The sequence below is a fragment of the Biomphalaria glabrata genome, chromosome 6, assembly GCF_947242115.1.
Source record: "Biomphalaria glabrata chromosome 6, xgBioGlab47.1, whole genome shotgun sequence".
Lineage (NCBI taxonomy): Eukaryota > Metazoa > Mollusca > Gastropoda > Planorbidae > Biomphalaria > Biomphalaria glabrata.
Genome location: NC_074716.1, coordinates 33,908,747 through 33,923,347, shown reverse-complemented (window position 1 = coordinate 33,923,347; position 14,601 = coordinate 33,908,747). Strand labels below are relative to the sequence as shown.

At 35.4% G+C, this 14,601-nt stretch overlaps 1 protein-coding gene across 1 annotated transcript in view; it reads left to right on the top strand.

Moving 5' to 3' along the window:
- The first annotated feature begins 207 nt into the window (after positions 1-207).
- LOC106079555 (uncharacterized) overlaps positions 208-14,601 on the top strand; it is a 22,320-nt gene continuing 7,926 nt past the window's right edge. Inside the window, exons 1-8 of the mRNA XM_056031879.1 lie at positions 208-215; positions 2,534-2,851; positions 6,875-7,008; positions 7,910-8,087; positions 10,098-10,391; positions 12,053-12,168; positions 12,877-13,060; positions 14,043-14,288. Of these exons, the coding sequence (XP_055887854.1) occupies positions 2,740-2,851; positions 6,875-7,008; positions 7,910-8,087; positions 10,098-10,391; positions 12,053-12,168; positions 12,877-13,060; positions 14,043-14,288 (1,264 nt within the window). The 5' untranslated portion in view covers positions 208-215; positions 2,534-2,739. The remainder of the gene's footprint in view (positions 216-2,533; positions 2,852-6,874; positions 7,009-7,909; positions 8,088-10,097; positions 10,392-12,052; positions 12,169-12,876; positions 13,061-14,042; positions 14,289-14,601) is intronic.

Below are 14,601 nucleotides of genomic sequence, written 5' to 3'. Positions count from 1 at the left end.
TCATTGTTTGTTAGATGGACATAGTTAGAATGTAAGTCAACATTGATCGTTGTTTGTTTGATGGACGCAGTTAGCATGTAAGTAAACATTGATCATTGTTTGTTAGATGGACGCAGTTATGATGTAAGTAAACATTGATCATTGTTTGTTAGATGGACACAGTTAGGATTTAAGTCAACATTGATCATTGTTTGTTAGATAGACGCAGTTAGAATGTAAGTCAACATTGATCATTGTTTGTTAGATGGACACAGTTAGGATGTAAGTAAACATTGATCATTGTTTGTTAGATGGATATAGTTAGAATGTAAGTCAACATTGATCATTGTTTGTTTGATGGACACAGTTAGCGTGTAAGTAAACATTGATCATTGTTTGTTTGATGGACGCAGTTAGCATGTAAGTAAACATTGATCATTGTTTGTTAGATGGACGCAGTTAGGATGTAAGTCAACATTGATCATTGTTTGTTACATGAACACAGTTAGGATGTAAGTCAACATTGATCATTGTTTGTTAGATAGACACAGAATGTAAGTCAACATTGATCATTGTTTGTTAGATGGACACAGAATGTAAGTCAACATTGATCATTGTTTGTTAGATGGACACAGAATGTAAGTCAACATTGATCATTGTTTGTTAGATGGACACAGAATGTAAGTCAATATTAATCATTGTTTGTAAGATGGACGCAGTTAGGATGTAAGTCAACATTGATCATTGTTTGTTACATGAACACAGTTAGGATGTAAGTCAACATTGATCATTGTTTGTTAGATGGACACAGTTAGAATGTAAGTAAACATTGATCATTGTTTGTTAGATGGACACAGTTAGGATGTAAGTAAACATTGATCATTGTTTGTTAGATGGACGCAGTTAGGATGTAAGTAAACATTAACTGATTCACTTTGGTTTCACACTGCTACACAACACAAAGTTTTATTTCTAGGTTCATAGAAAATGATGGACAATGTATAACTGAGCCCTATTTTGTTTTCATTGAAAAGATTTTCACTTTTAAAAATGAAACGATAACATTGCTTGATTTTAATACTACAACATACAACAAATGCAATTTCTAAGTTTAAACAATGTGAGCCCTGGAAATGTAAGTATACACTTATTTTTTTTTAAACCTTAGTACTAGAAGTACTAAGCGTCCAGTTGTAGGTTGTGAACCTTCATGTTGTAGGTTCTCAACCTTCTCGCTGTAGGTTCTCAACCTTCTTTTGTAGGTTCTCATCCTTCTTGTTATAGGTTCTCAACCTTCTTTTGTAGGTTCTCAACCTTCTTGTTGTAGGTTCTCAACCTTCTCGCTGTAGGTTCTCAACCTTCTTTTGTAGGTTCTCATCCTTTTTGTTATAGCTTCTCCACCTTCTTGTTGTAGGTTCTCAACCTTCTCGTTGTAAGTTCTCAACCTTCTTGTTGTAGGTTCTCAACCTTCTTGTTGTAGATTCTCAACCTTCTTGTTGTAGATTCTCAACCTTTTTGTTGTAGGCTGTTAACCTTCCAGCTAAATTGTTGTTGTACTTATTCTACCTGTTGTTTGTACTCTCTCTACCTGTTGTTTGTACTCTCTCTACCTGTTGTTTGTACTCTCTCTACCTGTTGTTTGTACTCTCTCTACCTGTTGTTTGTACTCTCTCTACCTGTTGTTTGTACTCTCTCTACCTGTTGTTTGTACTCTCTCTACCTGTTGTTTGTACTCTCTCTACCTGTTGTTTGTACTCTCTCTACCTGTTGTTTGTACTCTCTCTACCTGTTGTTTGTACTCTCTCTACCTGTTGTTTGTACTCTCTCTACCTGTTGTTTGTACTCTCTCTACCTGTTGTTTGTACTCTCTCTACCTGTTGTTTGTACTCTCTCTACCTGTTGTTTGTACTCTCTCTACCTGTTGTTTGTACTCTCTCTACCTGTTGTTTGTACTCTCTCTACCTGTTGTTTGTACTCTCTCTACCTGTTGTTTGTACTCTCTCTACCTGTTGTTTGTACTCTCTCTACCTGTTGTTTGTACTCTCTACCTAGTGAAAAAGTCGGTGTTGGGGGAGATTTGAGCTTGTCTCCAGTTCCCCGAGCCTTTAATTTGTTCATGATAACGAATCAATTCAATGAAAAGTTAATGAAGTAAAATACTTTCATCATACGTTTCTTATTTAATAGTGATAAGTGGATAATCTGACCTGATTACTGCCATCTTTAATGTGAAAGAAAATTTCGGTTTTACCATTTTATTTCCTTTTTTATAGTTTATACAAATACAATTCTATTATTCATTATTTTAACAACTGGGTTTTGTATCTAAAGAGACTACACTTTCATTTACCACCGCTACTTCAATGATCATTTTTGTTTTGGGCTTACTTGCATTGGTAGATCAATATGTTACAGATAAGTACTAGATGTTTTATATCATCTAATGAAACTATAGAATTACTATCTGATTAGAACAACATTCTAAAATAAATGTATACAATCAAAATAAAAAAAATGACAATGCTTATGCCTTGAGTTCTGTGCTTATATTAAGGTGAAGCTGTGTCAGTTGATGGACTAGTGGAAGCAGGAAAAAGTTACTCCTGGACACGTGGTTTTTACAAGACATCTATATCTGATTTGAGCGTAAGTCTACAGGGAAATCAGTTGACAGTGATCAACTGTACCGTGGTGGCAAGCAGCTGTCTGGTCAAGAGTGGTAGTAACATCTCTATATACATTGCCACTAGTGATGACAATATGACCAATGTGACGGTCACATTGAGTTTTGTCCCTGTCGACCTTCTGTCTATGTGTCTGCTACTTAACTACGACACTACAAGTCACGTGTGTACAAACGTCTCGGTCTATGGTAAGCTCTTTTGAATCTACATATATTACGTACTTTAGGATCTTAGTTCTTAGAGTCTGAGTTCTCTACATGGGCGTAGCCATTTTTTTTCGGGGGGGGTGTGTTTGGGTAGATTTTTCTTCCCCTCCGCACGTAAAAAATATATATAGGTGTGTGCATGCGTGTGCGGGTGTGTACATAATTAATCTTTATTACATTCTGACCCTTCATTCTGTCGGTAGACGTTTATTGTACCCTAGAATAGGTTCTTTTTTGAGTTAGTGAAAAAATTGTAGACTCACCGCCATTGCCAGCAAGGGGGTCTGGGGGAGCGCGGGGCTTCACTCCAAGCACTCTTTCCGGTATTAAAAGCCAACAAAATGCATATTTTGAGATATCTACAGTGCATTATCCTGCTATTAAAAAGTTTTATTTTAAAAACCTTATGTACCTTTCCACCTGCTCTGAGGACCTCCATGAAAGCGTGGCGCCAAGTTATACTAGGATGTCCCTGTTTGCGCTTTCCGCGTAATGGCCTCCATGTCATCGCAACTCTTATTATGCGTAATTCATTTTGTCGGAAAACATGTCCCGCTAACCTCATGCGACGCACTGTCACAACCTTACTAATGGGTCGACTCCAAGTTCGGCATAGGATATATTTGATTGAGACCCAATCTCTACAACTGACTCCTAAAATCTGTCTTAGCCATCTTTGTTGAGCCATATTTAGTGTTTTTCAATTTCGGCAGATGACTATTCAGTGCACTTTATTAAAGGAGCACAGCCACTTGGTAGAAATGTGTAACCTCTCTTGGCTACGCTCGTGGAATTAGCTGACTGTAGTTTGCTTTAGATTTTGTATCGAAAAGGGAAATTTTTATCGTCAAAGTCATTTGTTCATGGGTTTTAAACTAAAAAATCTGTGGAGTTTTTTTTTTTTTTTAAATTCAAAACCCCATTATCTAAGCTCATATAATTTGATACTGTAGTTTGCTTTAGAATAAAATTGAAAAGAGATGTTTTCAACCTCAAAACTCTCTGTATTGGATATTTAAACTCAAAACCACGGAGGTGTTTTAAACTTTAAAAAAACTCATAGAATTTTGAGAGTAGAATTTGCTTTTCTTTTATATTGAAGAGGTATTTTTTTTTTAGCTTCAAACCCCACTGAAGGAAGGTTTAAACTTGAAACCCCCAATGGCTACGCTCTTAGAATTTTGAGTGTGCAATTAGCTTTTTTTTATATTGCAGAGTTATTTTTTTAGCTTCAAACCACGCTGAAGGGGGGTTTAAACTTAAAACCCCCTATGGCTACGATCATAGACTTTTGAGTATGCTATTTGCTTTTTTTATATTGAAGAGGTATTTTTTAGCTTCCAATCCCACTGAAGCGGGGTTTAAACTCAAAAACCTTTTGGCTACGCTCATAGAATTTTTAGTGTACAATTTGCTTTTTTATATTGAAGAGGTGGTTCTTTGCTCTAAACCCGCTAGTGGGTGTTTTAAACACAAAACCCCTCTTTGCTACGCTCATAGAATCTGGTGACTGATGTATGGATAGTTTTATATTGAAGAGGATGTGTTTTATCGTAAATTTCGGAGGGGGTTTTAAAATCAAATCCCCCTTAACTATGCTCTTGGAATTTGGGGATTGTCGTTTGCATTCTTTTTTTTTCCGTTTTAAACTCAAATCCCCCTTAGCTGCGCTGGGGGCAAGTGAGGGTTTAGTATTAAAATATCGCCTAAATTAAACTGAATCAAGGCAAAAAACAAGTTACTAAATTCCGATCCATCCCCCTCCGAGGGGATTTCATTTCGCGGGGGGGTTGAACCCCAAATCCCCCTGACTACGCCCATGGGTCTCTATAAATTATATTTAGTTTCATCATTTTTTTTTTGTAGCTTATGAATTAGAACAGAGTACAGACACGTTTCAGATTCTCTAGACATGGGGACATACAGAAGAAAAAAAAATAGGAAGTCAAAAGGGAAAGCACTCATGTCTGGGATAATGTTGATGTTGATTTGGCAGAATTGAAGTCACTGGTTAACATGCATGACTAGGTTGACCTAGGAACACGCGTTGAACGAAATCATCTTCATTTTTTTAAAGTAACGTCTGTATTTTATAAGATAAGAAGATAAGTTGATCAGAATATTGACTAGTAACAGAATTGGACACTTCGTTCACTATGTGAAAAGACCAATAGTCTAGTTCAGGGGTGGGCAACCTTTTTCAACCGAGGGCCGCATTTAAAAAATCTGGGGACTGGCGTGCCGCATAAATTATTTTTTTTTTTTTACTCACAATTGAGGAATTACAACAACAGTTAGCAATTTCTTGAACTAATTTTACGAATATTTTTTTCAATTTTGTTATTGTCTTTTTACATCACAATTCACCACAAATGTACAATTGTACTTAATGTGAAGCATTTAACTGTTTACATCCGTGCATAATGTTCTGTAACTGTAGAACTAGCTTACTAGTTGTTTTGTTCTTGCGACTGCTGTCAAATTACAGTCAGTGAGCATCGACTTGTTCTAACAATTCATAATTTTCAAACAAACGAAATAAAGCGTGTTCACAGATGAATTAGGTTCCGAATAATGTGACAGCTTCGCAGCAAAGTTTTCTTAACTATGGGAATACAGCTTCTGGCAGTCATGAAACTTCCGTAGAAGAACTCACTGGAATTACTCTCTCAGGTCATAATTTGCTTGGAGGTATGTCATCTAGAGCTGAATCAGCTTCTGCATTAAATGGTGAGCTGATGGTATTGAAAACTAGTTCCAAGATCTTGACGTCTTAAAATTTGCTTTCAAATTCCACAATCAAGGAATCCAAATAAGTCTTGTAATTTCATCCATTTCACTAGAAATAGTTTCACCTTTCAGCTAAGGAAAATGATAAGACCCGAGTTCACTCGCTGCCTCAAGACGTGGAATAACTTTGTTTGAAAAGATTTAAGATGCAGATACATTTCATTTGCAAACAAAACATTGCAATGTCTCCAATGATACACATGAAGTCTGTCTTCAACTCTTCATTAGAAATATTAGCAACACAGTCCTTCAATGAACCTAACTATTTCTTCCTTGAGATTCCATATTCTTCTAGGCCAGTGAATACTACTGTGTTACCGAACATCGGAATGTTTTGTTTCCAAATCTTCAAGTACTTCTAGGAACTGCCAGTCATGGCCAGCAGATAATTGGAGGCTCCTTGGCAAAGTGAATTTGGTGGCCTCAAATAAAAAAAATAATATAAAAAAGCGACAACATTAAAATTATTCAGATTATCAAAAACCTATTGTACTTCAACAATAACATTGAGGACAAGTGTCGCTATTTCTTCTCTAAAATAATAAGGAAGGAGTCAGTGCAAGGTCCTCACCAATTGGTGACCCTAAGGCTGGCCCTGTGCCAATAATAAGATCATTGCGAAATCAATTCCAACAATATATTTGATATTCATTGCTTTATTTTATTAAAAAGACTGTTTTTCTTAGTCAAAGCACGAGCTCCATAAGTTGTTACACTTGCCATCTTGTACAAGCCGACCCAACACTTTCAACACAGTTTTTGATAGAATTGAATAAATACTGGATTGTGTTTGTCTTTGACTGAATGTTTCGAAATATTGCCATTAAGAATAATCTTCGTTTACTTTAAACTTTTTAGAATGACGTTTAAAGACAATGTTTCTTTAGCCTCTTCATGATAAGTGATAAGAATCAGAAGTTTTAATTATTTCTAGATCGATATATATTTACAATTATTTATATAAATATATTTGCATTTTTATATGTGTAATGTGTGGGAACACCTTATTTCTTTAAGCTTCGGCGGGCGCATAAAACACTTCGGCGGGCCGCATGTGGTCAGCGCGTCGTAATTTGCCCACCCCTGGTCTAGTTCGATAAGGATTCATGTTACCAACTAACATCTTATAGTAAATGTCTCAGTGTTTCCAACAATAAAGTTTTGTTTGTATTAATGAGTTACCGACTATACACCCTGATATTCTACTTGTTTCAGTGCTACCAGTAAGCGTGAGCTGCTCATTGTCCACCCCTGCTTCCTCGCCAATACTTGTCACTTGTCAAGTCAACAATGTTTATCCAGGAGTTCTTTGTAATCTATACCGAAGACGCATTTCCAACACTGTTTATGTATGTATTACATGACAACTTTATCTATTTATGGTCAACTTTATCTATTTATGGTCAACTTTTGCTAATGTATATATCTTAATTCAACTGTGCATATATTTCAACTCTTGCTGAGATTGCATTTAAATTCATTGATATGATTGTTATTTATAAACGTTATTTTGTTATAAATCAAAGCAGGATGATTGAAAGGATGTATCATTTATTAAGATACTTCTTCACGTTATTGTATATTCAAATTAGAACTACCAAATTTGTGCACCGGAAAAGTGGACGGCGTAATGGAAGAAAGAGAGAGAGAGAGAGACAGAGAGGAACAGAAAGAGAGCAGGCCCGCCAGCAGGGAGGGGGACAAACATAACTAGTCCGGGGCCACAACTAAAAAAAAGTGTGTGGGGGGGGGTCTTTACGTTTGTTCATGTTGCTACTGTGCACGTAGATGTACACTCCTTCAGGGAACAAAACAGGTTGAAACATTTCTTGGTACACAACATGACAACCATTAGAGCAGGGGTTCTCAACCTGTGGGTCGCGACCCCTTTGGGGTCGCCTAAGACAATCGAAAAATGGATTGTTTTTGTCCATTCTTCTATTGCTTTGTAAGTGTGAGGGGGGGGGGTTGCTGCAGATTGAGGGGGGGGGGTGTAAAAAGGGGTCGCCGAGCCTAAAAGGTTGAGAACCGCTGCATTAGAGAGTGTTTAAACTGCCGTGCGCGACAACATTGTGGTACGTTTGTAATGTGGGGTGAAGGCACGTTCCTTCTGTCGGCGGGCTAGAAAGACAGATAGAGCGAGAGGGAGAGAGAGAAAAACGAACCGATTGAGAAATGAAAAGAAATAGACATAGGTGAGAAGCGATTCATCACGTGATCAAAACATTGTATTCTTTTGTTTTGTACCAGAATTTTCCCGAGAAATTCCTCGGACGGTGTCTGGAGAGCAGCCCTAGTCTCTACACATCTCAATGTATTTGCATCACTTCAGACATCATTGGACTCGGAATCAATCAGTTCTTCATCAATGTTCAAAATTCTTTGTTCCCTTCAGGTCCAGGGATCAATAGTTCTGATGCTACATTTAGTAAGTATAAAAAACCAAAGAAATCCATCTTTTGACTGGTTTTGAGAATATATCCTCAAATAAATGGCAGATGATACTGGTCAGTATAGGGCACTGTGGACACTGGGCAATATGTTAAGGCCAAGGACAGTAGGCAATGCCTTCTTGCTAACAGGTATATAATTGGGGGGGGGGGGTATCTGGTGTGGTCTGCTCTGGTTACAGCTTTGGGTGGAGATCTGGTAGTTATAGCAATCGGGTGTAGCAATCGTGTGTAGCAATCGGGGGTAGCAACCAGGCCGTTTGTTTCTAATGAAACCTCACAACTAAACTTCCTAACAGAGGAGACTGTACGAGTCCTAGCGGGCCTAACTTGGAATGCTTTGGTCTCTCTATATATAGTTGGGGCATTTTGTTTAACGGGTGGGGAAGAAATCTAGCTGATTTTCTCACATGTATCGATGTACCGGAGATGTCAGGCGTCAGGTCAGATTTATGGTCAATATTCGTTGCTTACCGTGAGAGTAAAGTCTTAAGCGAATATGTATCTGTCCAGCCCGAGTGCAATGCTTTCTTAGATGCGTATCCTGCGGGGGGGGGGGGGGGGAGAGAGAATAGGTGTGAAAAGTTATTAGGCCGCTGCGTGCAGCGACTATTGTGTGCGATCACCTGCACAGCGGTCAAAATTAAAAGTTAGCCCTAGAGAGGCTAGTTAATGTTTTATGTCGAGAATCGTCCCGTGAGAAACAGTGCGAGGGGAGATAAATCCTAAAAGAAATTAAGTATGGGTGGACATGAAAATAATTGATTAAGTTAAAAATCAAAGTTTCTCACTGTTTGCTGGGAAAAACTCAAATGAACTTTGGCTTGCAAGTTTCGTATCGTCACAACAACTACTAAAAATTAATTGCATGATTAATTCAAAATAATGGATTTTAATTTAACGCAATATAAGCTTTGTTTTTTAAGTAGTATTTAAAACCAAATAGTTTACTTCTTTTTATTTTTATAATACAGGAAATATTGAAGGAAAATAAATAACTAAACGATAACTCTGAATTGTCGAGATGTTTTCGGCAAAGTTACGCCCGTTGATTTGTTCCCATGCTATAGCTATTTGTTCAAATTGTAATCCAATGGTCATATTTCAATGATTCCCCTAGCATATGCTTTAGCCATTGAAGTAGTTTCTATGATAGAATCGGTCAGCTCTCTTTCCTTCTCTCTTTCTGGAACCCTGACTCTGTGACTTTTCTTGGCCTTATCAATATTTCATATTCCCTTTGTTGCTTTTCGACCGTAACCCTCTATAGCCTACACACACACGTTTTCACACTTTTCTGCCTTTTTTTTATTACAAAGAAAACCCTCATCTTTTTTTTTAGCATCCTTCGATTGATCGACCCTTCATCACACATTGTTCAGCTTCCCTTCAGCTTTTCATCTATATATAGTATCTAGTCTATTTTTAATTTTAAGTTTTACAACTTTTGTTGTTGTCATCATTTCGGCTAATCACAAGAAAAAGACTCTAGATACTATAAGTCTAGGCCGTAGACTTAGTGACAAGGAAACAAAATGCATTAAAAATAGAAATTGTAATCTATTTTTTTTTTTATTTTTGTGCTTTTTATATAAACTGCGGTCTTTTGGGGAATTATCGAAACTAAAATACAAAAGTTGTTGCTTGCCTTTTTTTTACGAATGGTTAATCTTTGTGAACGCCTAGGAGGTCATCGAAACCTTTATAATATAGTTTGCATGTAGGCTATTTGAAGACGAATAATTGTTTGTTTAATATGTCTTGTTCAGACTTTAGCCATTCTGTAGATTTATTTTCAGATTTGAGAGCTGGGATTTATTTTTAATAATTTGATATTATCTTGTTGTTGTCGACATACTGGATTTTTTGTGTGTGAGGAATTCGAACTTTTTGTTCTGGTTGGGTTTGAGCAGGATTTTATTGGTCACTTACAGGAAATATCCGTGTACAATACAAGGGAACACACAAAAAGAACTTTCTATTTCCAGATCAAGCAAACACTACTGCCACTGTAGAAGCTGGAACTACATATAATTTAGTCAACCCGTTCTACAACACATCCACCACCAAAGTTGATTTATTGCTTCTCAAAAGTTCAGTGACTGTCTTCAACTGTGTTGTAACACAACCGACTTCAAGCTTCTTCTGTAGAAATCTGACTATAGATCAAGCCAACAATCAACTACAATGGAGTTTGACTATAGACCCTGACCTGACCAGCGCATGTATGGTGGTTGATCGTCAGTACTCAATGCAAGTTTGTCAGAATTTCTCAGTATATGGTAAGACATTTGAAACTATCAATGTCATTGAGTTAGAGATTAGGCTTACGTCCTTGTATTAAAAGCTCACAAGTATGTATACATCAAATATTCTTCGGCATAATAAAACTTGATCATTGTTATTATTATTATTATTTTAGAAATGAACTAATTGTTTTCATTCTCTGGCACTGCCAGGGTCGAGCTTCGTTAAATGAAAACAAAATTCATTGAAATCCACTTAACAGTATCTACTGAGGAATTTTCTGGTGATGTGGCAGATCTGTAGTAGTAGTGCCTTCTTACAGGTAACGAGAACCTTCTAAGGGGTGTATAGAACCTCAAATGTGTCTGTGAGACCAGTTGTCAGTTGATGAAACAACAGAGTAGATTGTTATTGTGGACAGAGCTGCGTAAATCTCTAAGCTTAAAGGTTTTCATATTTTGTTATTTTTAAATGTCAGATTTTTCTTATATTGTGAAACAGTGGTTCCGCGATGCCAATGACGATTGCAAATGTTTTTTTTGTAAATCAAGAGTAAATCTGTCGATTAAACTCCGACGTCTTGTCTTCAAAGCATGAGCTAAATGTGTCTAGCGCTGATCAAACTTAGATTGCTTTCAAAATGTATGTGTTAACAAAGAGTAAATCTCCGTGTCATTAAACACACGAAGTCATTCCTTTAAATATCTCTAAACGAAATGAAAAAAAGAAAGAAAGGTAACACATAGTAAATGATATAGGTCTAGAGATCAAAAGGTAACACAAAGTAAATGATATATGTCTAGAGATCAAAAGGTAACACATAGTAAATGATATAGGTCTAGAGATCAAAAGGTAACACATAGTAAATGATATAGGTCTAGAGATCAAAAGGTAACACATAGTAAATGATATAGGTCTAGAGATCAAAAGGTAACACATAGTAAATGATATAGGTCTAGAGATCAAAAGGTAACACATAGTAAATGATATAGGTCTAGAGATCAAAAGGTAACGCAAAGTAAATGATATAGGTCTAGAGATCAAAAGGTAACACATAGTAAATGATATAGGTCTAGAGATCAAAAGGTAACGCAAAGTAAATGATATAGGTCTAGAGATCAAAAGGTAACACATAGTAAATGATATAGGTCTAGAGATCAAAAGGAAGACAGAAAGGGAAAAAAAAAAGAAAGATAACGATAGAAACAGAAGTGAACACAAAAAGAAAGATAACGATAGAAACAGAAGTGAACACAAAAAGAAAGATAACGATAGAAACAGAAGTGAACACAAAAAGAAAGATAACGATAGAAACAGAAGTGAACACAAAAAGAAAGATAACGATAGAAACAGAAGTGAACACAAAAAGAAAGATAACGATAGAAACAGAAGTGAACACAAAAAGAAAGATAACGATAGAAACAGAAGTGAACACAAAAAGAAAGATAACGATAGAAACAGAAGTGAACACAAAAAGAAAGATAACGATAGAAACAGAAGTGAACACAAAATGTTGAGTTAAAAAAAAAACAAGATTCAATGTCATTGTGTTCTCATAGTTAAAAGCTTCTGTACGAAAATGACACAAAATGTATTATAAGATATCTTATGTCCCTTACAAGCGCCTTCAAAGATAAAAACATTTATATCAAAGTCTAATAGTTCCTTCGTTTGATAATGTTATGTCTAATTTCAGCTTTACCAGAAGGGTTAAGTTGCTCTACATCCTCTACACCTACTGTTTTGTCAATCAACTGCCAATTTAAAGTGTTGCCAGAGAAAGTGTTGTGCACATTTTACAGGAAGTTAGATGTAAGTTACAACAATCAAGAGCTGTAAGAGAAATGTGTGAATTCTAGAATGACAAGTTTGAATGAAATGAACATAAAAGTGATGCGTAGTGACTTAGAAAGTGATTGGATTCTATGGTACTGCAAACCAACAGGTTATGTTTTAAGTAACATAGTCTGTCATAAGTTAACTTATTGATGGTGGCCGGGAGGGGGGGTGTTATGCAAAAGTCGCATTGCGCTACTGCTACATGCATTAAGTTATAATAGTTACTTTTTGTTTCATTAAAAGTACACCTGCTGTTTTGATAAAGCTTAAATCAACTCTATCTGGTAAAAATTATAACTTTTTTTCTCCCACACCCATTCCGATCAAGCTGAAACCTTACACAAATATTTATTGTACCTAACAAAAATGAATCAATACTGTTTCTTTCTCTTGGTTGAGATACCAAAGTAATTTATTACCAACAGTTAATTAACTGCTTAATAATTTTGAAATTTATTCTTGTGTTGTCAGGTAAAAGAAATAACTGTAAAATTTCAGCTTGATCTGAGATTAGGTGTTTGAGAAATCACGTGTACAAACTTTTGGCCAGACAGACAGACAGAGTGAACTTATAGAAGCTTTGAAAAAATCGAAATGTAAACGAGGAACACATTATTGTGATTAACTTTGAGTGTGAAATCCTCAATGCACAGCCAATATTATTACCTCTTTTTTTTTCAGAATTCCTCGGATGTTATCATCGGAGCTGTCAATGGGACAGGGTTTCTACAGAATTCATTTTACAGGTCGGATTGTTCCATTAACACAATGAGTGTCACATGGGGAGACAACCAGTATTTCGTCAATGTCAGAAACGCATTTATTCCCTTGACTAGCGGAATCAATAGCACATCTATATCATTTAGTAAGTAGACTGCTTCTGAATCAACTGACTAGATATGTCAGTTATTCAAATTCTAGTGCGTATTTCCGATTTCTATTGACCCCACGAGTTTAAAAGACAAGCATTAGAACGTGGAGAGAGGACAGTTTATTTTGCGTTAACTTAAATGATTAAATGTCTTGCACTGGTCTAGTATTAGAATGAAAGATGTTCTAGGCAAATATAAAGAAGACAAATCTAGATCTATATCCCATTGATTCAAATGTACATAATATTTGAGTGCATTTGGTTGATAGATTTAGTACTGGTATCTATTGTTATTGGTAGTAATTAAAAGCGCAATAATTTTCACTTTTTTTCAGACTAAAAAAACAGGTAAAAATAATAATATAATCAATGATTCATCATCTTTTATTGATTGTTTTATCACATTTCTTTTTGAAAATGCTGTAAATAGTCTAAATATGCTGTTTCAACAGTAATACAAAGAACAAAATCTAAATTTAGGTCTCAAAAGTTCTAAAGTTGGCATCCATTTTTTTTTCTGAGTGTCATATTATTTAGATTATAATTTGTATCTTATATTTAAATAGAAAGATGTTTACATTTTCACATTCTCCATTCATTTACCTTTACTTTGATACCAAATATGTTACTATAGCATTATTGGTACTTAAAAAATAAATTTTAGTTTTAGCCATGTTTGGAACATTTTCTTATTTTAAAAAAAAAAGTAGCATTTTTTTGAAAAAAAAACACAGCAGTCAAAGAGTTAATAAGTCTACGTGTCTGTGATTAAAGGTAATAAAGTGTCTGTGAATTGATTAATATGTGATTGAACGTGAGCTAATAAAAAGCTAAATATACTATTCTAAACTTTGAAATATATTTTTTTCTCTATTTTACAAAATAGTGTTTAAATATGTTGAAATAGATTTAATTATTCCAATAAGTATCACAATATTAACTGAACTTTCACATTTATTTTGTTTTAAAAACTCAGATTCAGAAAAAGTGTCTACCAAAGGTTGGTATAGTAACAGTAGTTCTTATACTATTTCTTGTACTACCGGACCTGCTCCTCCCAAGGTACTTCGCCTATTTCGGAAGGGTCTAGGAACTGAAGTTGCTCTAATCAACAATGCTACAATGTTAACGTATTCAATTGCACAACTTTCTTGTGAACATCAGGATGAGTACGTATGTGAGGCTAACACCATACAGCAAACATTAGAGATCAGAGTCTCGTGTAAGTTATTTATTTACAACAAACATTAGAGATTAGAGTCTCGTGTAAGTTATTTATTTACAACAAACATTAGAGATTAGTCTCGTGTAAGTTATTTATTTACAACAAACATTAGAGATTAGAGTCTCGTGTAAGTTATTTATATACAACAAACATTAGAGATTAGAGTCTCGTGTAAATTATTTATTTACAACAAACATTAGAGATTAGTCTCGTGTAAGTTATTTATTTACAACAAACATTAGAGATTAGTCTCGTGTAAGTTATTTATTTACAACAAACATTAGAGATTAGTCTCGTGTAAGTTATTTAT